Source organism: Thunnus thynnus, chromosome 16 (genome assembly GCF_963924715.1).
Source record: "Thunnus thynnus chromosome 16, fThuThy2.1, whole genome shotgun sequence".
Taxonomy (NCBI): domain Eukaryota; kingdom Metazoa; phylum Chordata; class Actinopteri; order Scombriformes; family Scombridae; genus Thunnus; species Thunnus thynnus.
Window position 1 is genome coordinate 4793608 of NC_089532.1, and position 26244 is coordinate 4819851.

Consider the following 26244-nt stretch of genomic DNA (forward strand, 5'->3'; position numbering starts at 1 on the left):
TCCATTAAATATGAAGCTATAGCTAGCAGCTGCTTAGCTTAGCCTAGCATAAAGACTGGAAACAGCTAGCTTGGTTCTGTCCAAAGGTACTAAATCCACCTACCAGCACCTCTAAAACTCAACAATTAACATGTTATTTCTTGTTTATTTAATCTGTATTTTAAAGAAACAAACATAAAAACGTCAATTCATCATTTTCTGTGTTGGACTATTTCTTGGCTGGGAGCCGTTACTATCATCAGGAGCGTCTGCTGGTTGCCTGGCAACAGCTCCCGACCAAAAAATATTCCCACATAGTGGTAAATCTCCTGTAAAATGACGTATTGACGTTTTACATTTTGGTTTTGTTCAGATTAAACAAACAAAAATATAAAGATCTGGAGGTGGGTTTAAAAGTGCAAGAAGATTTAAAATAACCTTTGGACAGAGACAAGGTAACGTTAGCTGTTTCCTCCTGTTTCCAGTCTTTATGCTAGGCTAGCATGAAGACTTGCTAACCAGCTGCTAATTATTGCTTCTCTTCTAATAACTATTTTCCTACTCAGAGGCATCATCCTTGTTTTTATTTTTTTATTTTTTTTTCTTTGGAGGAACTGCATCAGTAATAAGGTGGGTAATATCCCATATACAGTACTGTAACAAGGTACATATTGTATTTTGACAAATAAAAAAATAACCTTAACTCAAGGTCAACTCACTAGCTTTTTCTTCTTTGAACATTTTTTTTTGTAAGAATGACTCCAAACGATTAATCAATCATCAAAATAGTTGCCAATTAATTTAATAGTTGACAACTAATTGATAAATCAAGTAATCATTGCAGCTCAAATTTTAATATTTAATCTGTATATAAATATATCTCTGGCCTCTTTATTATAATATTACTGTATCTGTTCTTTCATCGTTGATTATGAGAGACTTAGTCAATTAGTCGATTAATCGATTAGTTGATCAACAGAAAATTAATCAGTTGGTGTATTCCACCTGTGAATCAGTGAATATACAACATACTCAGTTGCTCAAAAACTGCAGAAGTGTCCTTGGGCAAGGTGGTGAACTACTTGTGAGACTGTGAGATGATGTACATTTACTGTAGGAAGGATTCAAATACAGTTACTGTGTGTAAATTAACCAATTAAGAACTCTTAATCTAAATGAGTTATCCCTTTAAACTGTTTGTCAATAAACAGGCTCGGATATGAAGTACAAGTATAGTAAAGGGCATCCACTTTCCTCTGGTCAAGCAGTGGCAAATTCTTCACTACTTATTGATTTTCTCACATGTAATCTGTGCACAGTTCAGCGCTACATCACCAACACCAGCAGCAACGTTAACTGGCCCACTCCTCCCATCAGTCACTCCCATGGCGGACATAACCTCACACGCATCCCGGGTCATATGAGGACTTTCACAGCAGCAGGTCAGCTAAGTTCAGCCGGGCTGAACGAGGGCAAGTCAACTGGGAACGAATTCTTCTTCACTTTGACAGCTGGCGAGAGGCGAACAGGGTCTTCATAGAGAGGGAGGGACAAAAACAAAACCAGGAGGAGAGAGAACAAGAGTACTAGTTTGCGGATTTTAAAAAAAGAAAGAGCTGAAGACAGGAAACAGCTTGACATTTGACATAAGCAACCACAAGGACACGAACAAATCAAATAGCCTATGTGACAAATATAAGGCAGCGCTGACAGAGAACTTGACTTTCAGGGAAACAGTTTCATCTTTTCCTATAAGCTGTACACCGAAGTGAATTATTTAAGAAAAACTCTGCAACATGTGATAATCAGCTATCATGATGTTTGCTGTCATGTACTGGAAACCACTAATATAGCCCAGTCATCATGTGAGAAGACTGACAGGATGTACCAAAAATATCTCAATATGTGGTTGACTTAATGTCGTGGCCATTGGTTCTTTTCATCCAGAATATGCTGCCTGCAGTGCTGCTGAAGAACTCAGAGTGAATGACAGTCATATTAAGCTTCATAGATTCATCTTTAACCCGCTGCACCACACAGTCCATGGTTGTAATGGTAATATCAAAAACAAAGTGATTTGCCAACAATATAAATGCAATCCGAGACAAAAAACGTGACCTAAAAGTGTAAAAGAAAGAAAAGAGAACAACCAATTGCTCCTTGTTGTTAGTTTACATGTTTTAATAGCCAGTGCAGGTTACATTTATTCACACAAGTGCTACAAGGTTTGCAGGTTTGCATGACGTGAAGCGAGACGTTAGTGTGTAGAAACTGAAACGTGTTTTTTTAATAATAGGGAACTGATTCTTGGTTGTCACCTAACTTACTGATAATTCAAATTTAGGGTGTGGACTTTATGCTCAGAAACAGAGGAAGCTAAAACTAGTGAAGTTATTGCAAGAAAATAGCAAAAATGGCTGCCAATTACTCTGTTTGAGACATTTGGCAGAGCTTTAAGGAACTGTATGTTGCTGTATATTTAACCTCCACGTATACAACAGAATCAGCAGATCCACTCACAGAGAACAAAGGCTGCAGTACATCTTCACTGGGTAAATGTGTTGTAAAGGTGCAGAGTTTAACATCCTAGGAGATATATCAGGATCATAAAAGGTGGCAAAAGTCTGCGTATCTTCTAAAAATTGTCCAGATAAAGAAAATCAATCAGAAATACACTGATGATGACCATGTGATACGGTTAAAAGCTACTGAGTGGACCTTGAGATGAGATTGTTTTGTCAAACTCCTTTTTCCAAGGTGATGACTGATTGTCAAGCCACCACAGGCAGAAGCCTGAAAAGTGCTGTGGATGAAATTATAACAGCTACTAAGTTTGCATGTTAACAGATCCGTCTCCATGACAACTGAGTAAACTCTGCAGATAAAAACCATGTAATGCAATTGAAAGCTCTGGGAAAAGATAGTAATTAGACCTTGAGTTGGGACGGTTTTGTCAGTTTTCTTTCAATTTCCTTCCAAAATAAAAACTAGGCCCAGCTTAGTCTAGATTTATGAAAACATGTACAGTTTATATGGTGGAAAGTAACTGAGTGCATTTACTCAAGTACTATACTCAAGTACGATTTAATGGTACTTGTACTTTACTTGAATATTTCCATTTGATGCTACTTTATACTTCCACTCTACTACATTTCAGAGGGAAATATTGTACTTTCTACTCCACTACATTTATCTGACAGCTTTAGTTACTTTTCAGATGAAGATTTGACACAATGGATAATATAACAAGCTTTTAAAATACAACACATAGTTAAAGATGAAACCAGTGGTTTCAAACCTTTTTGGCTTTTGACGTCTTACAAAAAGCAGTGTGTAGTCGGGGTCACATTTCACATGTCTATGAGTTGTTAACAGCTCCACCAAATAGTGATTTTTCCCTCTAAACTTCTCACATGGTTTCATTTCAATTAATGTTCAAATGATCCAATATTTCACCAAAAATCAAAGATTAGAGAAAAAGTCCAAAAACTGAAAACAGATTTGTGTATCAGAACTTTGTTTTTTCTTCTTTCCTCTCCCATTAATCATCTCACAACCCCTCAGATTTATCTGCTGACCCTTTGGAGGGGCCCCACCCCTAGGTTGGGAACCACTAGACTTAACTAGCTAACTGTATATAAAGTAGTTGAAACTAGCTCCACCTCCAGCAGCTACAACAGTAACATGCTGCTCTAACGCTGATGCTTCAGTATTAGTCAGTATTATCAGTCAGAGGGATGAAACGAGTACTTTTACTAGAATACTTTAAGTAGGCTACATTTTGCTGTTAATACTTCATGCAGGACTTTTACTTAATCTGAAACGTTATGAATACTTTTTCACCACTGTATACGTTCAATATTATACACACACTCACACACACACACAAACACATCAGTGTGAGACTGATGCATCTCAGGTTTCACACATTATCAACACATTGCAAGTGTTGTGTGAGGATGTGGGGTTTATTTGAAACTGCATTAAAAAAAAACAACAACATGAAAGCCTCATTTGGCTTTCATGTAGTCCATGCCTTTCAACTACGGCATGTTTTTATAGATTATAATTCAGAGGCCTTTATTGGTGCAACGTGGACAATCACCACAGCCAAATAGAAACGAGTTTTACATTCCTTTCTTTTTTTTGGGAGGAGTGCTGTTGATCTGGATGGGTATAAGTCGAGGGAAAACAGAGATATTACACCCTACATTCCAGCACATTTGTGTATTGTAGTCTGTGTACATAAAGCCCATGTGTTGTGGCGGTGCTGAACTTCCTTGTCCTGCAGAAGAAGGAGGACAGAGGCGTGACGTCGCTGCCCGCAGAGAGGCCCATACGGCAGGAGGAGAGAGGCAGGGACGCGCCGTGCGGGGACGGACGCTGCTGCTGCCGCAGAGCAGACTTGCTGCGAGACGTAAGAGCGGCCAGGGCACAAAACAACCGGCAACCACGGCAACTTTGCAGAGACAACAGACAGCCATAATGCGGCACAGCCCGCCAACCCCGGAGCTGATGTGACTGTTCACACCCAGAGCAGGGAGGAAGCGGCGGACACCACCACCACCTCTCCCCGGCGTTTGCCTCGCCTCGTCTCGGGTGTGCGCGGCAGGTCGCTCGGTCTGTCTGGAGGGGGGGACATGTCCTCGCTAACCGTAGACGAAGACCAGAAATGGGTACCGACACACGTTCAGGTGACGGTGCTAAGAGGCAGGGGATTACGGGGCAAGGGCAAGCACGGTACCAGCGACGTGTACACCATCATCCAGCTGGGGAAGGAGAAATACTCGACCTGCGTGGTGGAGAAGACCACCGAGCCGGATTGGAGGGAGGAGTGCTGCTTCGAGCTGCAGCCCGGCGTGCTGGAGAGAGGCGGGCGGAGCGCATACCCGGCCGCGAGCAGCGAACTCATCCTCACCGTGATGCACCGGGCGCTCATCGGGCTCGACGTGTTCCTCGGACAGGCGGTGATCCAGCTGGATAAGGTGTTCCACGAAAGTAGATGCCTGAAAAACGAGTAGGTTAATCAGTTCACTGTCTATACGTATGTGCGTGTGTGTGTGTGTGTGGTTTCAGCATGTAGATGAGGGTTACTATGTGATCAGCTGCATGCATGTGGCTTTATCTGCAGCAGCTTCATCTGTTTTCCCATGTTCATTGAACTCATCAGGGTGTTTTTGTTCTTTTGTAGTTGCTACACAGTTTATTCTGAGGTAAAAATACAGCTGTCACATTTCTGGTGCTGCATCAGGGCCCTGCAGACACACCCTCCCTCCTCCCACAGATATCAAACTAACTCCGAGCACATCTGACCACTACAGAGCAAAACTGAAGCTTAAGGTTTCCCCCTGAAACCAGACCTTCTAGAAACCTCACTTTCTCCTCCTCCAGGGGGTCAACCACATGGTTTGATTTGTTTGTTTTGTTGAAGGTTCTCAAAATGTTGTTGCCCAATAGCCGAGGCATGACGTAGAGCAGGGGGATTACTGCCTGTCCCAATTCCAGGGATTATCTGACAGTATCATGATCCGAAAGCTTCAAGGTATTTTTAGCATAACATGTTGTTTTACAGAAGCCCAGCAGCTGTAGGACAGGCCTGGCTGTAAAGAAGTTTCATGATGCATAGGTTCAGCTTAAACATTTGCCAAATCTTAGATGGGATTTCCACCTTCAGATAAGTTTTATTTATGACCAGTATGTGATTTCCTGTGTTATTTAGTGGTAAACAATAACCGTGGTTTTGTTGGTGCACCAACTTTCCCTTAATGTTAGCAAACACTGAGATGCTGAATGACAGTTGTTTGAATGTCCAATCAAGACGTCCCGTAATGGTTCAAAAATACTTTTAAAATGGAAGTTGTGTCCATGTCTGCGTCCCAGCAACGTTGAAATATGTCATCACCATCATCAATGGGCCTCTTCTGCTAAAGCTTATTTACACAGTTTGTATTCAGCAGCTTTATGTCCAGATTAACAACTTAATATGCTACACTTAATCCTGATAATAAATGATATATAAGCTAACACACAAGTATCTTAGTTAATACAAGACATATGCATATTGACGTGCAACAGTATATTATTTGGATAAATAGAAAAAGATGATCATCAAAAGTACAGCTTCTTGTATGTAATCTAACAGTTTGAACTTTTAACTCTTTTAATTCCATCTGATGCACTTTTCTCCAGTTTTCACTGTAGCTTGAGCAGGCTAATGCTAATGCTAATGCTAACTCCAGGATGTAAACAGTCGCTGACAGTCCTCGTCAGGAAAACAGAGGCCCTAAATCTTTTAATTCTTCATCAACATTTGCATGATAGTACTTGCCAACATAAAAGGAAACTTACCCTTCGCATTATTTCTGCTCCGTTTCTGTCCTCTTGTTTCTGTTGCTTTACAAACTACTCAGCGAAGAGGCGCAGTAGATCCTCAGCTCTCAACTCTCGTGGTGTTGAGAGCTGAGGTATTCACATGAGATGATGCTTCGCTCATATTAAACATAAATGATCAAAAGTTTGAAGATAATACGTTCATGATGAAGATAGGTGACTCAATAATAAACGCTTCGTAACTTTTATTAACCCAGATAAAGCTCACATCATTGCTAAACAGTTAAAAACGTATAATGTGCAATGATGTTGATTTTTATGTGCGGAGGACGTCTCTTTAGGACAATCAAAAAGGTGTCTGTATGAAAAATACAAAACGAAACACCCATAGATGTGTTGCACAGCGAAACTTTGAAGTATTTTAAGTGTTTTTGAAGTCAGGACCTGGTGGATCTTTACTGAACGTGGAAAGGACGACACCCTGTGACCCTCCGCTCACACCAGTTTAAACCAAAATTGGACCAGATCTGATTTATTTGATTTAGAAACATTTCCAGTTGATGTTTTAGATAGCTAAAACATTTCCTGCTCTCAAAGTACACTGAGATGCGATGGCACTTTGTTTACATACGTGCGTATAATTACTCTGCTTCATCTTTGTTTACATACTCCCAGACATTTGTTGATAAAGATAAATTACACCACCAATCATCAGATTTTGGCATTGCCGAGTCCCAAATTGATTTTTGGGTGAATTTGTCCTTCAAGTAACATCACTCTTGTATTAATCCCAATTTTTACATAATCTCAAGCGTCCCTGCTCATATGACAGCTTGTCCCGCCAGCCTGACCCCCTGTTGACTGAGCGCAGATTGAACATTTTGTCTAGATGATGAACACGAATGTTCCTCTCACCATCTTTTCATTTCTGTGTCCTTTTTTTTGAAGATTGATAGAAATGACTACCAGCTGACTCGACTGTTCTTTCACTCAGATAGACCTTTTGAATGTGAGATGAAAGGGGAACCAGTCTCCTCCTGATGGCCCCTGTTGAAGCTGGTCACTTGAAGGTTAGAGTCAGCTTGTGATGGTGATGTGTCAGCAGTTTGGTGTCTTGGTACATTCAATGTCTCCATGTGGTATTCAGTGAATCTGGGCTGGTCAATAGCAACGCTTCCTATGGCGAGCACAGCTTGTATATGTTTATGCTCCTCAAAAAACATCCTTGGTTGGACAAAGAACGTCCGACAGAATATAAACATTATTTTAGGAGAATGTTGTTCTCATGCTACGTGATGCTAGTGCTACAGTATTAGATGTTAAACCATACCCAGTCACAATCTCCCTGCCGTTTAAGTTGTCAGTAAGCTTTTAAACCCGGCTTAATGTTGATTGATAAACTGAAATGTCAGCCAAATACATTGTACATGTGACAAGTGCAAAATCTGCACTATGTCATGTCTTTGAGCTCTAAACACAAGCAGTGTGGCTCTGATATTGTGAACAACGTTATTCCATTAGTTTAACATTTTTTAAGTAAAGACAGTTGTTATTGTGCTGCTGTCTGTGGGCTGAACTTGTTGCACTTTGGTCACACCTCAGTCAATAATGAGTTGGGCAGCATGAGTATCATTCAAAATGTTTCATACCAATGCCAACATGATGCCCGAGGTTTTGTACCAATACCAAGATTTTTTACTCATAATGTGTTTTTTTAGGTTAGAAATGTATCTTTTACTGCACAGTGACCACATGCAGCAATTATGGGATAATGGTAAATGAAAAAATGTAGTGTACAGTAACAGTAGCACAAGTAAAGAAGAGTTAAAATGTTTGTGAACTGACTCAGGAATATTTCTTATGCAGCAATATGTATTTAAAATGAGCTAACATTAGCTAGCATTAGCCACTAGGAGCTACTGCACATACCAGACCAAGTAAGGCAGTAGCAATAAAACCCCTGAGTGTCCTGAATTGAGCAACAGTGCATTTTATTGGTCATTAGTGTAACGTTAGATGGTGCAAGAATGTTATGAGTGTGCTATTGTTTCTTTCAAAAGTTACATAGTGTCACTTTAATGCATTAGCTTACCACATATGACTGTTTTTCTACAAAACTTACCCAAGCCAACTTCTGCAAATGCACCAGTGTTTTCATAATGATATGAAATGACGACAACGGAAGTAATGAAACAAAATGAAAATTGTCTTAATACAAACAGTTGTACAAGCACTTTAAATATAATACAGTATAAAATTAACAAAAAGGATGATTAACATCAAGTAATATCAGTAACAGAGACTGCTAGCTTTCACTATTAAACCATATTAAACCACAATCAGTTTGATTATATGCAATTTTGCTGATATTCACCACATCATAATGTATATCAAAAGCAGGAAAGAAGTTCTTATAAATATTGTGATATTGATTTCAGCCATATTACCTGGCCCAAGCTGCAGACCTAATTCAGTAAAGTATTGAGATTCAATGCCCAGCCATAGTGATGACACAGCAGTCATTTTGCCTTTCGGTAGCATCAAATGTTTTATTTTACCAGGAAAGCCTTGTTGACATCAAAAATGTCTTTTTCAATAGTAACAGACAACACAAAATATTGCACAAATCAGAATTAGACAGAAGTGGGATTGTAAAATGATGAATACAGTTTTAAATACAATCATGTAAAAGATGTCATTCTAGAAATAACCTTTATAGCACCTCAAAACAACCCAAAAGCAATCTAAAAACCACAACCCCCCCAATAAAAAAAACGCAATTTCTGCAGCAATAATTTTAATTCACAAAGGCCATTTTTTCCTAATATAGAGATCAGAAGATAAACATTCACAAGTAGAAACGGATGATCTCACTTTCTCTCGTCTCTGAAAACTGTGAACCAGATGGAGACTGGCTCGAAACAACACGGAGCTGTACAGTGTTGCACTGTTACAGTATATTTACACTTTAGAATGATGTGTGGTTTTGGGCTGTTCCCAGCAACACCCCTAATGTAAAGCTGTGTGATATGTGTTATCTCGAGGCTCTCGTGATAGAATAATAATAGGTTCTTCAAGGTTGTCGTTTTGTTTAAGGAGAGCTGGTGATAAAACCTAGAAGGAGAGATGAATGCTGGCCGTAAAATCTGATAATAAAAACGCAGAGAAAGAATAAGTGCAATCAATAAGCTGCTCAGACGAGATGGAGGAAAGAAAAACAAGTGCTTTTTAAAAGAAACGCACCTGAACACAAACAAAGCAACAACAAATGATTAAGATGAGGTGTGAAGGTTTATTAAAGTCACTCTACGCACAGATGACCATGTAATATTTCATTTAATAACACAGAAAATGCACTCACTGGGTTTTCAGTGACAGTAGTGTTACATTTATTATTGCAGAGGTTGTAACCGAAATGTGTGTTGGCCAAGGCCCTGCCAAACCTCTTTCACTTTGCAACTTCTAATATTTATAAAGGCCTTTACAGGAGGTGGCGGCTTCTTGGTGATATAGTGCTCTGGGTCATATTTTTCATCAAATGAAGATATGGCAGGTTGAAATGGGCCTTTTTTACCAAACTTCAGACATGTTTTATCCTCTGAAGAATTCATCACTTTCAGTACAGTGTACTTCTGAATCAGCATGTTCCAGTCACAGTCAGGGGGGGGAATGAAGGATGAGGTTTGAATCTGGATGTGGTTATGTTGGATGTCGGGGAGGTTTATTCCGCACATCAGATCTTGAAAGAAACAGTGATGATTAAACCAGAGGTGTGGACTCGAGTCACATGACTTGGACTGGAGTCATGAATCATATGACTTGACAAATTTAAACAGACTTCTGACTCTACATCCACACTACCTGCTGTGTGAGGCTGTACTTTTAGGGTATTTAGGACACAATGGTGCTTCGCAGGAAAAGTCAGGGGATCAACAAAGTCAGAGGGGTTCAACCTCTGAGGACCATGAATGTCTGGACCAAATTTCATGAAAATCCATCCGATAATGGTGGAGACGTTTCCCTCAAAAATGCAAATGTCAACGTCTTGGTGGCACAAGAGGAAACTCACCAAAGAGGATTATGGTTCATCCTCTGGGATCTATAAATGTCTGTACAAAATATTGTGCCAACCAGAGTAGATATCGAGATATTTCACAGGAAGTGAAAACTTTGGCTGGCAGAAAAAGTAGCGCTAATGATTTAATGATTTGGACGACTACCAAAATCATTAGTATTCATCCTCTGGGCACCATGAATGTCTGAAAAATTTCAGTCTGGACCAAAATGGTGGACTGACCAACAATCTGACATTGCCATCCCTAAAGCCATGCTGCTAACATGGCTAAAAATGACTTAAATGATTAATCAGTTACCACAATAGTTGCCAAGACTTGTGACTTGCATATCCCACCAATAGGTATTGATAAAATTATTAGTCAATTAATTGCTTAGTTGATCAGCAAAAAAACAGTTTTGATAACTGATTAACCATGAACAAAACAAGCAATTTCAAAACTAGGTCTCTGGGAGATTATGAAGATTTCTGACATCTTACAGACTGACTAAATAATTTATTAAAAATGAAATAAACAGTAGGAGGTTGCAGTCTTATGATGAGACAAAAACACTATGAATAACTAATGTGCTAAGCATATATTTGGGCTCACAGATTAGCAGTTATAGTAGCAGAACAGCCGTATGTTTGTGTTATTCAAAGAATGTCCCCAGATGTGTCTGATCTTTACTCAGCAACTTTCAGTTGCCCTCAAATGGGTGGCATGGGAGGATGCAGTGGCCTTGATGCATTTGCATGCTGAACTATCAGTGCAGGGCAGATTCCAGGAAAGGTGGGCGTTGGGTAAATTCCCCTACAGGGTCTGTCAGGAGGAAGCTACACAAAACACTGTCAGATTAGCACACTGTGGACGAAAGCTAGCAAGCAACCCACGTTATTAACAAAAGAAATCCTTTTGCAGTGCTCTTTGGGTGGATATGGAACTTATACATTTTGCCCTCATAATCAAAATTCTTCCCAAGAGGATCATGTAAAATTTCAGCTCTTTTTTTTCCTGCAGGTCAAGGATTCACGATATCGGCTGGGTGGTTCTTGCAGTGCTGATGTTATGATTTAGATGTTAGATTTAGTATTTTACAACCCCTCCTTTCTATTACACTGCTGTCTCAGGCTCACTGCCATGTTGCGTATCTATAGAAAGCAAACCTCTGTTGTTTCAGGCCTGAGTGTTACTGAGAACTGAACCTCCATCTGCTGAGTGAGGAAGAAAGACTCTGTGTGTGTGTGTGTGCGTGCATGTGTGTGTGTGTGTGTGTCTGACTGATTGTGTCTGTGTGTGTGTGAGTGTGATGCACATCCAGAAAAATCCTCTGCTAGTAGCTGCAGCCTAGGGAGAGTATAGTCTAATGGACATTGTAGGTTACATAACAGTGTAACCTGACAAGTCATCCTAGATAATATAAATGTGGCTCTGCGTTTTGAAAACAATTTTCTACAGGGCTTTATCAGATTAACTCATGTGAAAAACGTTTTCATAGGCAGCAGGATATACAGCATCCCACATTTTACTCATATTGTTGCTATCCTATATTCCTGAGTCATGTAGAGGCTCTGCAGTTGCATCACTAATCTCCCAGCAGCCCCTCTGGCATTATCAAGGAGGTACAATGGAGTTAATAAGAGAAGACACATTCAAATGATTACTGTGGTTTAGGTTAAAGACATTCTACCAGTGTTTTTATCAGAGCAGAACAGCCAGATGAGGTTCAGACAAATTGTTTCTAGATCTAGGTCACTGTGACACAGCAGTCTAAACTGTCTTGTCTTATGTTTGCTAGCTAATTAGCCAGAATGATAATATAAGCAAAGCAGTTATTGTTAAAGGGGGCATAACATCCACATTTCCAGGTCTATATTTATATTCTGGGGCTCTACTGGAATAACTTTGCATGATTTACAGTTCAAAAAACTCCTTATTTATCTTATACTGACCCTTTATGCAGCCCGTCAGTTCAGCCTCTGTCCGAAACAGGCCGTTTTAGCTCCTGTCTCTTTAAGGGCCCCCTCTGAGCCCACTGTTCTGATTCGTTACGTAAACAAACAATATTAATGAAGTTGAATTTTGATTCTTTTTCTCGTTTTTTTACTCAAAATACAAACTTGGACAACGTTAACAGCCTTAGCAACACAGGTTATGGAACAGACGGCCTGTTGTGGTCATGAGTGTACAGTCTGATAACAATTTGATGGGGAAGTGGAGGTAACTTTGCAAACAGAGCATTCACAGCAAGCTGAATCCCTGGCTTTTGACTTGAAGGTGACATTTTTACATATGTTCACCTCAAGTTTTGGAAGTTTGACCATGTTTAACATAAACATCCAACATTATAACTGTATATAAATGACAGAAAAGCATGTTATGCCCCCTTTAAGAGATACTAGTACTAGTCACCATTAGTTTTTTCTAGATTTAGCAATTCCACAGATCAGGTGTTAACTAGAGGACTGTGACTTTTAGCTGCCCAGGTCTTCTTCCTTGCAAACTGCAATAAATGATAACTGGATAAATTCTATAAACAGCTTTTTCATTAAAATAACTTTATTCTAAATTGATTCCAGTCATCCTTAGTTATTTGTGGTAAATAGCAAAGGGAGTTATTAATGGTAAAGATGAATTTAAATAAGTTTACTGTTTAATCACTGTAACCACATTTTTTTTAATGCTTACTTTTTAATTCTAAAATTAATCCAAGTCTCAAAACCACTCATTTCACAGTTTGAGGATTTATAAAGAGGCTTGTTGTCTTTACTTTTAAAGAAAAAGAACAAGTACCATTTTTAAATGAATTTAAATCACATTTATATGTACATTACATAAACAGCCCACATATCTCTAAACAATGCATAAACAGCTTTAAAAAATCCCCTTTACTCCCACTGCATCTATGAATCAATCCATTAGCATATCCCTCAAACACCCAGCACACTGATACAGACTATTTATAACTGTGGGTTTTTAATGAATAGGCTAATTACTCTTGATGTGATGGGGAAATTAAGGACGTTCGAGGGATAAAATAATGTCAGTTGGTTTGTAGTGAGACTCAATCATTCAGATATTGGATTAATTGTGTTTTACAAAATGTAAGCTTGGTTGCTCGCAAAGTATCAGTGATGAATTAACCAAACTTCAGTCAATATCAGCACTTAGTTTCTGTGTATTGAATTGTGTTGAGCGAGCAAAGTCACGCTTTAGTCGTCCTTCAATATGGCCTCCAGACCAAAAATCCTTGGTAGAGTTGGAAAGAAATAGTTTTAGTTCATGTTTTGTATGTAAAATGTCAGACTTTTGTCTCATTTTGTGTCGTCCATAAAGATTATTTGAATGCTAAACTCACTTTAACGATTGTGACATTTCCTTGAATGTGTCAGTCACTATGTAAGAGATTTAGCTTGTGGTTGTGGAACATAAATTTGTAGTTTGATGAGTAAAATCTGTTAAAATAGAGAAACCCACATATTATCTACACTCCCACATAGCTTGACACTTTTGCAGACAGAAGCATTTGGAAACAATGTTTACAAGAATCTGCCTTTTTTTTAAATTCCAGAAATTGGCCTTGAACTTCACAAAAGATGGCCTTGTATTAAAAGAGCACAGTCCAGTAGAACTCATTTGCAAGTTGATTACACTCTATTATTTGCTGCAGTCTTTGGGAGCAAACAGACCATAATAGCCTTATTCTCGGATGCTTTGCGGCTGCTTTAAGGTGATCTACTTATGCTCATTGACTGTTGTATCTTTGCTTAATACTTCTGTCTAATGCATTTTAAATTCTCAGCCCTGCTTCAATGGCTTTTCAACACCATAGCATTACTCAGCAAAAAAATTTTCATAGGCGGTCAGTCAGATATTTTCAAGGGGATACGCAGGTTTTCCTTCATGTTGCTATCATGAAAAAAAAAAGTCAGAAAATGACTCATGAGGTCTCTGATTTTCTGTAATTTTCAGATGACTTTCAGTAAATGTTCATCAAAATGTTTAACTACTCAAATTTCTATCTGTAATCTTGGCCAACAGCTGTACTTAAAGTGACATAAAAACTTAATTAGCTGGTTTTATAGGACAGTAAATAAATACAATTTACTCCTCAAACAATTTTATATGCGAGCATTCCTAGCTGATACTTATTCGATCAAGTCATTTATGGTCCTCAGTCCTCTAGCAGTTGTTTAAAACTGAATCCTAACTTGTTTTTTTTCACATTTTTAATATACTGTACAACTGTGGCTTGTATTTACAGAAGGTTTTCTATCACTGATTGTTAATGTGTGCCTGAGGATGTGTAGTTTTTAAGATAGAATGCTCAGTTGTGTGAAAGTATTATAAGGAAAATTGGTGGTAAGGTTACAGCTCATCACATCCAGATGTGGAATGTGGTTTGGGTCTCGCAGCTATTTCTGCTGACGAGGCAGAACTCCAGGCCACATTACCAGCAGCATTCCTCCTGGAGGGTTTGTTGGCCTACTTCATTAAAAGAGATGTAACAGGAAGTGTTCACTTGGCAGCTCAAACGAAATACCTTCCACTTACCTGCCTCGCATCTTCTCTAAGGAGCATCATACGTCAGGTCGATAGTCTGCCGCTAATGGGCGTCTTTGACTGCATTCAGTAGTTTTTGCAGTATGTCCAGCACTGTTGGCTTTATTTTGGACCTTGTTAGTGACTATTCTGCCAAATCAGCATGTTGAATCAGCTGGCAAGAGACGGCTCAGCCCAGTGAATCTGAGATTGAATCCTTTAAGAGCGCAATTACGTTTATCAAAGATCTAATGCTTGTGAGTCCATATTTTGGTACTTGCTGAGGTGTATTATGTTTACCCCCATGTCCTTAGCTGGCACCAAAATCTTAATTTCTGCTTTTTTGTGTGAGATGCTCATGATTTAGGTTCATAAAGGTGTTTTTAATAGAAAACTTCATCTGCTGTATTACCTGTTAATGATAATAGCAATGGATCAGGAGGATGACGTGGTTTAATCAACAATAACATCAAGGTTTCAGTCCTTGCAGTATGTTGAATATTGTGAAACGCTCAGGAAACACAGCCTACCTCTACCTGCATAGCACGTGTGTTGTTGAACTGCGTTTGACTTTGATAATAGCCGTCAAAAATATAATGTTTCATATCATTTCATTCTAAATTTCATTTAGATTTAGTTTAGACTGGAAAAGGTTCAGAAGCGTGTGCTCAATTGTGAAAAATAAATAATAATATGTGAGATGAAAGCATGGGCATGGTGGGGTCTGGTTGGGGCTACTTCTGTGTCAGCAACATCCTCTCTGGGTTTTTTTAATTGATTATATTGATTATTCCGCCAGTTAAAGCCCTGCTGTCACCGCTCCAAGTGAAGAATATCCCTCCACGACGACACCAAGATCCCAAAACAAGGCAAACACACAACTCCAAACTAAGTGTCAGGAGGGAAACTGACAACAAATAAAGAAAATAAGAACAGCAAATCTCCACCTGGAAGCAGGTCAAACAGACTTTAAACTTATATCACAGAAAACGAGCAGAAGCCGAGAAATGAAGCTCAGTGTGTCACTAACTCTCTGCGCTGGAGTTCCCTGCCAGAGAGGCAACACTTTATATTTTTTTCATGTCTGTGACATATTCTACAGATTGAAACTATAGTGAAAGGTGCAACGTTGGTATCATGTCAATATAACGATCAAGGGATCCTTTTCACTGTCTAGTTTTGCTGAGAACCAGAAAAAATAGGCGAGACACCGAATCTCTTTCCTTTTAGTTCTGTTTAGACCTTCATCAACTCTTGAGGGAAATATCTGGATCTTTAGCGGCTAAATACTCCACTACGTTCACTAGCTAGTCGCTAACTTTGTCTGTCTGTTGTTCTGTGTGGCAGGGAGCATAAAGTAGGTTTTTAGAGCTTTTTCCCTGAAAACAGATGCCTGCTGGAATTGACTCTGATTAGAGCGGTGAGAGTGAACAAAAACAGTAAAGTCACGGGCTGTAAGACCAAAACAAGGAGCTGAAAGAGGCTAAACCTCAAAGTTGGGTGATAATTCTCTTTGGGTTCGTTGTTCCTTACAAGTTACACAAATATGATGGATAACAGGGTTTTATCTGACTATTCTTTGGAAAAATTACAGCATTTGGTGATTTCAATTAGGATTTGCTGAGAACAACCATGGAGGTTTAAGGTGTGCTATTTTTTTTAATTGTTAGTATAAAAGCTTTCATGTCCAGTGTACTTTGAGCCGTTGGAAAACCCCTCTGACTCCTCTGGGGGAGAAAAAGAAGTGTATCTCAGAGCAATGAGCAAAAAATAACTTTAAATACCAGTGTGTTTGGTGAATCAAGGGGATTGCTAAATTCCACAGTTGATACTGATCCTGCGCCCTTGGCACCAGTTTTATTTCGAAGAGAGTCTCTTCTGTCTGGCACTGATACCACCCAGGCTCACGCAGCCCCACAGAGACTGATGCTGGATAAAATAGGTTGATAGCCTACTTGTCTTGTGTAATTTCAGCCCTGTCCTGCCTTGAAGGGTGGTTTCTGGGGATCGACTCGTTCCACGGAAGACATATACTTTGTAAGCCGAAGCCTAGAATAAGACTTCTGGAAGAGTGAATTTTCCTGTCTACTCCTCAGTGGATCAGGGAGGGAGGAGGGAGGGAAGGAGGAGGGGGGGTGGATGAGGAGACAGTGTCATGCTGGGTTGGGGTGGAGTGTTGTGATTTCCTGTTTTTGCAAGATGGGGAAGCAGATATGCAGTTATGCTCTGCAGCTCTGGAATGGGTTTGTTTATGAAAAGATGAATTCTATGTAGACTCCCACAAATCCTAAAAAATCAGGCAGAACATTTTGATTACGAAGATTGTTGTGGTTCAGAGATGTTCATGAGCTATTCAGTGGATGTCTATAGCCCAAAATGCTTTACAGTAAGAACCTTGTTGTACTATTCAGGTATCTGTGTGGGATGATGCATTTGGGACAGCGGGTCCTCTTCAGTAACAGACTGTGCTCCGCTAGAATACGAGGGCTTCGAGATGTGGGCCGCTGCTTTTGTCTGCGTTGCAGTTTCTGTATTTAGGCCTCATGTCATTTTACTTACATTCACATTTGTTATTGTCGGACTTGTTTATGCGTCACATGACCCACAAACTCAGGTGCATGTACAGTCCATAAATAGGCCTGAAACTCTTTTGCATCGTCTTCAAAAATAAAAGATATTAGCGCAGCTTTTGAATTTTTTTTTGTAGTCAGCAGAAGCAGATGTGTGTTGTTTTTCTTTACGACTCAACCTTTTCATTTTGGACAGAATCTTATTATAATTCACTATGCATCATTCAACTTTATACCACACAAATGCAAATAAGTCACACATGTGCAGGTTTTTCGCTCCGTGCTCTTCTCGGATATGAAAATTTGAGGCTAGAAGGGAGATGGTTGAAAGATCCTTTGAGAATAAGTGCCCTAAATTGCAATCCCTGGATGGTCGACTGCATGATGACAGTAGTAGTAGCTGTAGGTTTGCAAAAAAAAAAAACAACCTTACATAGCTCGCCGGTGCTGTGTTTGGAATGTGAACCCCACCTTGGCTACAGGGAGTTGCCTGTCGTGTCAGGAGGAGGACTGATACTATTGTTAGAGCATCAATGTGAAATTCGAGTCCACACCTAACAGGCATTTGAGGTAGAAGCACTGTTATACAATTTTAGACACCTTTAGCAAGAGTCTACTCAAAAATCTTTGTGTTGCTTGGATGCCTCCTTAAAAAAATCTTAGGAATTTGTTTGGTTTATCTGGATGATCTGAATTTGATTGAATGAAATGCTCCAATATAAATACCTTACTGGATTAGAGGAATTCAGCCTTTGTCAAAAAATGTAATACCGCATATTTCAGTGCTTTCTCCAATGCCATATTTCCTGTGTCTAATGAAAACAACAACAAAAGCAGACATTTTTCATGTCTGTTCATGTGGCACATTTCCATTGTCGTCTATTTACTGGAAATGAAATGTTTGTTGTTCCTTTTAGAGCTATAAAAAGCATCAGCATTCCTTTCTCTGACCTCAGGCTCCACCTGCGAGAATCACTTTGTGATTCTCAGAGTGAAGGAGTTTGATAGCTAATTGTTTTCACTGGCATTCTTCTTGGGTGTTACCGTGTTTTCAGGGCTGAAGTTGAGGTCGGTGGCAGGATGGTGATGACTTTTCTTTTCTCTACAGCCTACAATTATGTCAGTGTTTTTGCTGGAGCAGGAAATTATCCTGCCTTTTTTTTCCTATGTAGACAGCTAGAAGCAAGAATTGAATCATGATACCAGGTTTGTTTGTGGGTGGAAAAAGTTCACACAGAACTCAATTGTATGTGTGAATCCCAAGTTTATAGCTACGAATCAAGTCTATGAGGACAAATCAAACCTACAAGTAAAAGTACTTCTGTCCCATATTTGAAGCTTCCTCCTGAATAGCCAATGGGGATGCTATAAAACTCTGGGGGCTTGTCCACTGAAGGCGGCCCAACTGAACAGCCTCTGAGCCTCTGAACTTGCTCATTATAAAAATACACAATTTAAAAGAGACCTTGTGCTTAGCTGTAGGACAAGCAACATGGATGATATTTTAAAAATGAAGTAACGTTAGCAGTCACTGTTTAATTCAGCACTTATTTTGTAGATAAATGTGGACTTGTTTCAGTAAAAATGTAAATCATTATGTTAAATTGTCAGTTTTTTCAATGGAGGTCAGTGTTAATGGTGTTGCTGAGCAAAAGAAAGGGAACTGAGCAGCCACACATTTCTCTGTTCTCTATTTCTCTGCTTAGTGTCTTCAGGTTAGGCTAACCCACTGTTTCTAACTTTGGAGCTAACACCCTTCACTTTTCTAGCAGTTGGGGAAACAACAGACGTCACTTTTGGTCTTGACAAGCCACAGCATTTATTAACTGACACACTGTAATCTGTACTGTACATTTACTGCCAGACTGACAACTTCCTGCTAACCTTTTCCTCTGCTGCGCTTGCATTCACTGTCACTTTTCTTCCGCTCGCTCAAGGGGAAACACTAGTGATACACAGCTACAATACATATGACCCTAATTTTATTCCATAGATACCTCAAACTGAATTAATCAGTTTCAGACATATTAAAAAAATGTAACATCAGCATGTTATGTTTTGCTAGTTTGCTAAATGTTTCATGCTAACTGCACACATTGGATGCTAACATACTAATAGCGGCATTTACACAATCAGTAGAATAGGAAGAACAGAAAATTAGACTTGTGGCCTTGTAGTCACACCAGATAAATGTCCTATTTTAGGTATTTTTTAATCATGTTACATATTTGTAAAACCAGATACAAACAAACTATTTAGCTTTGACACAAAATGTCTACTTAATAGCTTTTCCTGGGGCTTTCAATTGCATCTCATAATATTCATGAGTGGAAAAAGCTCTTGTCAAAGCTAGTAAATTGACCTTAAGATTATTTTGTCCAACTACTATTTCCAAGGTTTGAAATTTACTTCACGCTCACCAGTATAAAGCTCCTGTTTAACAGCATTAAATTCAATTCAGTTTTATTTAGCCACCATTGCTGGCCATTACAGCCATGTTTGCCACATGTTTGTTGACTCTTCAGTAGTTCTTATCTCCAAGTGGGAGATATTTTAGCTGCCAGAGATTCCTGATATCTCACACTCAGAATTATAACCGAGAGGCTGACATTAATGTTTAGTTCCACTCGGCTGCTTTGTAATTTGCGGTCTGTGCTCTATGATGTGAATGTGGCATAACTGTTAGTTTTCATCAGGATCAGTAAGTTCACGTAACGATTAATAGCAGAGGACGGAGGGTCATTTTTGCCTTACAAAGCTGCAAACCAAGAATTTAGAATTTCATTCATCTGGGTTTCTTTGGAGAGTTTTAGTTGTCCAAATGCTGTTCTCAGAGGTTTTATACACTGTGCAGAATAAAGGGACAACTTTAATTGTTTTAGTATGACATTTATCAAACAATATTGGCACAAATAAGGGGAACCTTAATACACAATATTAATTTACGCATCATTTTTCAAAATCACATTGTGAACTACAAAGAGATCAGCAGACAAACTGACTGGCAAATTAAATTAACATTCCAGCTGCAGCCTGTTTGGACTGTTTGTGGCTTGTGACTTGTGTTAATTTCCTGCTTGAGCTTCTGCATAGTCATACTGTAGGTTTGCAGAAAAAGGAAAAAGAGTCCTGTGGGGGAAATAGAAAAGCTTTCTGGTTTCTAAGTCAACAATGCAGTTGATGTGTCAGATTCGTTTGTCATATCGTAAATACATCAGAGGGTTTGGTGTAGTTTCTGTTCTCTTTCATGTAGGAGCTTTTATCTCATGTCTTTTAAGTTTAAATCTCTGATCATGATTTTTCTTTTTTTATACACCTGCACATTTAGTGACTTTCCACAGCATGACATTTAGTTTTTCTTGTGAAATCAACCAGCAGTGCAGGATCTTGTAGCTGCCAGCTGCATTTAGGCTACTTCACCTCTAGCCTTCAACCTCTCTGACATCCTGTTTATTTGTAAAATAAAACTGAAGTCAGTACAGTTGAAGATCTCTTATCACAGTTTCACAATAACATAAAGTCATTACAAATAATGACATGTAATTGCACTCATTTAAAATTCAGTTAAAGACAGTTTAAACTCTATTTTCAGCAATGGTTCGTGTTTGGTAAACGAGTGAATTTTAACATTATTCACAGTTTAGTTTGACCCACTGGAGTCAGAGTGAGGTTTGTTTTGTCACGTATTTTTGACCATTTAATAGTTTTCCTCTTTAATAAGAATTACATAATGATTATGATCTTTGGGCAGGTATGTGTCACTCATTATACCTACGCTAAACAATAGAGAAAGGCACTGTGGTCAACGTGTAAGGTGAAAATGACTTCACAGCGCAGGAAGTTAAAAGATGAAAGCAGGTCTTGGTTTCAGGTCTGGGTTTCAGTCGTTCTCCCTGCACCGACTACTTCCTGCTGGCAGCACGAAGTGTCACAAACACATGTTTGAGTGGGGAATTTTTCTCAGTCATTATCTTTTTTTTTTTTTTAAAAAGAACTGTTACGGCAGACCAGATGAGATTTTCCCATGAGTCATGGTGCGATCAACTCGTCGGCGACGCTCCACCCACTGCTGCACAGCATTTCTAAGAACTGCTCCTGCCTGTTTATTAAAGGAATTTACAGTTGGGCCGGTTTGTTTTTCAGTCTGAATCCGTTACATTTATTTAGGACGGTCACTGTAAAATCATAAATGATCATTGTCTTACTTCATTGTTCTTGCTCAGTGGGTCTGATGACAAAAACAAGAGTCCCCCCCCCCCCCCCCCCCCCCCCCCCCCCCCACCCAAAAAAAGTATATTGTGGGATGTCTGGCCACACACAGCCCCAAACATACACAGTAACACTCACACGCACACACAAACTCTTACTCTGTGTGAGGACAGATTGGCCCCATTCATAGTAACAATACAGTCATTCACATTGTTTCATGACCCCACTCAATGTTGAACTAATTGATGACTCGGTGAAGTGTTTTGGAGAGTTGATTTTGTCATGTGTGTGTGTTTGTGTGTGTTTGTTTGTTTTTGTAATTTGAAATGGTCAAAATATGTGTATTAATTAATTAAATTATTTTAATACCTGTTGTTTCCACCCTGAATCCTGAACTCAGCTGAAGCAGGCAGCCATGTTTTCAAAAAAACACACTAAGACGACTACAGGGATTAGTCGATCGACACAAAATTCAACAGCAACTGTTTTGATAATTGATAAATGAATTAATTAATTCTCTAATTCCAGCCTCTTAAATGTGAGAATTTGTGTTTTTTTCTTAGACATATGTAACAGTTAATTGAATATCTTAAGATTATGGACTGTTGGTTGGACAAAACAAGCAAATCAAAGGCAGCCTTTTTTTTTTTTTTTTTACATTTCACAGACATAACAATCAATTAATTGAGAAAATAATGATAAGATTAATGAAAATAATCATTAGTTGCAGCCCTGATGATGTCCCTTCTGTTGTCTTAAGGGTCAAACATGTGACATGTGATTTGATGACTTGTCATGGACTAACCTCATCACAAGGATTTACATTTTACCAAAGCTGTCCACCATCAGAGTACAAAGATTGTCTTTAAGTTTTCTGACCTGGCATTTATAAAATCACTTACAGACGAAGTGAAGTGTAAATAAAAGATATAACAACTATAAGCGTAGTAAAGAACACACCCAACCTCGCCTGCAGCCCTCACACATGCAAGCAATGCATCAGTATCTCAATTTAGCCAAAGTGTCAAAGTCCAGGGCGGCACCTGAACAGAAGCCCAGTTTAGATATTAAAAGAATGATAATAGAGCTGCAGCAATTATTTTCATTAGTGTTCAATCTGTCGCTATGTTGCTGTTTTTGAGTAGTGATGAAACATTTATGCTATAAAATGTCATAAAATGATTAAAAATGGCCATCACAGAGCCTAAAGCTTAAAGATTAAAGCTGCTTGTTTTGTCCAACCAACAATCCAAAGCCTAAGATATTAAATTTACAATGATGTAAAACAGAAAACAGCATTTTTTTTGCTTAATACTGTAAAAATCTTGACCAGAATGGTTGCAGATTAATTATTTCTTTAATTGATTGATTAACTAATTGTAAATTGTAATTGCACAGTGTATCTATTAATGCTACTGGTGTTAACGGATGGATCTCTGTTATAGGTGGTACAGGCTCAACTCCAAGACGGGGAAGAAGGAGAAGGAACGAGGAGACATTCAAGTCACCGTGCAGTTCACCAGAAACAACCTGACAGCGAGCATGTACGACCTCGTCATGAAGGACAAGAGCGCCTCCACGTTCCGCAAGCTGAAGGAGCGCATGAAGGGGAAGAGGAGATCCAGCGAAGAGGACTCCTCGTCGGCCGTCGTACCGAGCGGCTACGGGTCCGTGTACCGCATGCGCCACCGGCTGCCCAGCGACGGAGGCGGCGAGGAGGATTACGAGGACGACGAAGGGGGTGAGGCCCGTCGGAGCAAGATGAGGAACTTTTTCCTGAGAGGGAAGCTGAGGAAGTCGTCGGACACTCGCTCCAGCACGTCACTAGGTTCAGAGAGCAGCGAGTCATCGTCGCGAGGAGGGAGTCTCAGCCCCACAGCTGGCATCAGTGTGGTGGTCTCTGACCTCTCCAACTCACCCAGTAACAGCAGCAACCTGACAGCGGATAACAGTCCAGGTGAGAATGACGAGCTTTGTTAACACTTACTAAAGAATATGTGAAGTCTTCTTTTCTTTATTTATTATTTATACTGGAATTATAAGTGCTCAGCATGTCACAAACACATCATTTATGTAAAATACAAGGAAATACAAAAAACCCCCACTTCCTTATGATTATTTCACGCCAGTCTCCAGCTCACTCTGACTGTGTGAAAACTTCACAAGTAGCTCGAGAAGTTGTTTTTGATCTGTCCTTTATGAAGCTGTCAAACGTTTTTAACTCAAAAATGAATCTACAGTCGTGCGTCCACGGCTGTAAAAAGGATGGATGACTGTGAAACTGAAACTCATCTTGTGTGTGCTGCAGCAGTGCAGAGTGTAAAACAGGAATATGTTCCGAATGCTCCCTCATATTCCTTTAATTATCTCTGCCTGTGAAGTTTAATGGAGTTTGTGTTTTCACTCTGTTCTGTTTGTTTGCTTGACGATGATCTAAAAAGGTTAGGAATGCATTTGCACAACAGTTTGTGCAACAGTCGAGCACTGGGCAAGAAGAAAAAGAAATTTCACAATTAAAGGCTCAAAATGGGAGGATGACATGTGGTGAAGAGGTTTTATGAACATTTTGCTTTTCTATTGGCAGACAGGAAACTTTTTGACCCAGTCAAAAAAAACAAAAAAAAAAAACAAAAACAGGGCACTTTTGCACTTATTTCTAACTGGAACATTATCACCGTGCAAATGTTTCTTCTTACTTCATGCTGTGGTTGAAGGGAAGCCTTAAAACCACACAGGGCTTGGCAATAAGTCAAAAGTAAATATTGTGACATATGGATATAGAACAAATACTGTCACAATATTCATTTTGTCCATACTATCCACCAGTGTTGCCATTATAGAATTTGAGTGTAAAGTCATGAAATGTGTGCACCTCCTGATATGAAAAAATGTTGATAATGGGCCATAATTAATTAACTTGAAGGGAAAGTCCAACATGTGGAGCTGCTATACTTTGACAGTTGCACATAGAAAGCAGGATTGGAGAGATGATACACTTGAAAGGGCAGAGCAACATTTCCTATTATACTAGAAAACATCCAGCAACCACACAGAGGTAAATTAACCTATTTCAAGTGATTCTTGCACCGACATCTACAGGTGATACTGACCAGTCCTGCTGTGAAAAACTTTAACAGTTAAAACCATTACAAGGTTTTATCTCTCAGTTAACCTGCATCCATTTTTCCTCGCTCTCCATCTTTTTTGTCTTGCTACTCTCTCTTTTCCTTTTAATTAATCTTTAATCTTTTAATTTCCTCCACTTTTGCAGAGCACACGGCAGACATATCACCCAAGTCTCCTTCTCTCAGATGTGAGTTCGGTGATGAGCCCGGTGAGATCACCATCGCAGTGCCTCAGCCCACTGTGTGCGTTAACGGAAGCCATGCTTACCACGTCCAACACCTGGACCCAGGCTCAGGAAAACCTGCAGGTTCTTTAGGCGTGGGACTGTTGCAGAAGTCGTTGCCTCTCTCAATGTCTCTACAGAACCTCAGCCCGCGAGCCGCCACAGACCTCCCCAAAGGCACCGTCGGAGACGGACGCCGCTGGTCTTTTGACAAGCCCGGCGAGGAGGAAAAGGCTGCCATAGCGGCGGCCCTGGAGCAAAGCGGACCCATGGTGGGTGACGAAGAGGAGTGCTTGGAACAGACTGCTCCGCCCTCCTCTTCCTCCTCCACGGCCGAGTCGGAGAGTCAGGGGAAAAAGCAGAAGAGGAACTTGTTCTCCCATGGGAGGAGTGAGTCTGCGGGGAAAAGGACGAGTCAGTCCAAGGATGAGTCTGAACAGGTCTCCGCTGGCGCTGAGGAGAAACACAAGGGATGGTTCGGATCAAAGGACTCACACAGCAAACCTAGGTGAGATACACACTGTGATCACGGAGACGACTAATCACTCACTGACAGGTTCGTTTGTTACTACATCAAACAGATGATGAATTATCATTTCAACATGAATATGAATCGATTCGGGAAGGTCAACAGCAGCCAACATGCTCACGAGTTTGTGCCTGCTGTTTAGATTTCTGCCCATCATCTGTCATAAGTTGAGGTGTCTAATTGCGTTAAACCCGTATACTTTGGTTTATTTGGTATAAATAGGGGCATGAAAGAATGTTTTTGATGTTTATTATTTTATATATTAGCAGCAGAGTTTAATACTGAGGTGTTTTATCACTTATAAGATAAAATTCCTTATTGGTTTGTTTGTTTTCCAAAACTTTCATGCTCATAATTTAAAAGCAGGAAAAGTAGCGTGGCTGAATTTGAATGAGCCATGCAAACAAAAAAAAGTGTTTGTCAAACAAGACCCTTAAACTTTTACCATGAAGTTACATCCATCACCTCACTGACAGTCTAAATAACCATTTAACTTTAAAAAAAAAGTAGTATGTATTGTAGGGTTATTGCATTGATTGCTTAATACTGATGCATCTTTCTGTTATCTTGTCCATCCTTGTAGATTCCTTGTAGCGACAGCCGTCACCAAAGCTGTGGTACTTTTCACTAGTTTGACTAAAAAAAAAAAATTTCCACTTACTAACTTTTTCCAGAGCTATC

The 26244-nt window shown here is 39.5% G+C and overlaps 1 protein-coding gene across 1 annotated transcript in view; it reads left to right on the plus strand.

Moving 5' to 3' along the window:
• The first annotated feature begins 240 nt into the window (after positions 1–240).
• rab11fip5a (RAB11 family interacting protein 5a (class I)) overlaps positions 241–26244 on the plus strand; it is a 36298-nt gene continuing 10294 nt past the window's right edge. Inside the window, exons 1-4 of the mRNA XM_067613358.1 lie at positions 241–609; positions 4271–4996; positions 23131–23642; positions 24957–25542. Coding sequence (XP_067469459.1) covers positions 4620–4996; positions 23131–23642; positions 24957–25542 — 1475 coding nt within the window. The 5' untranslated portion in view covers positions 241–609; positions 4271–4619. The remainder of the gene's footprint in view (positions 610–4270; positions 4997–23130; positions 23643–24956; positions 25543–26244) is intronic.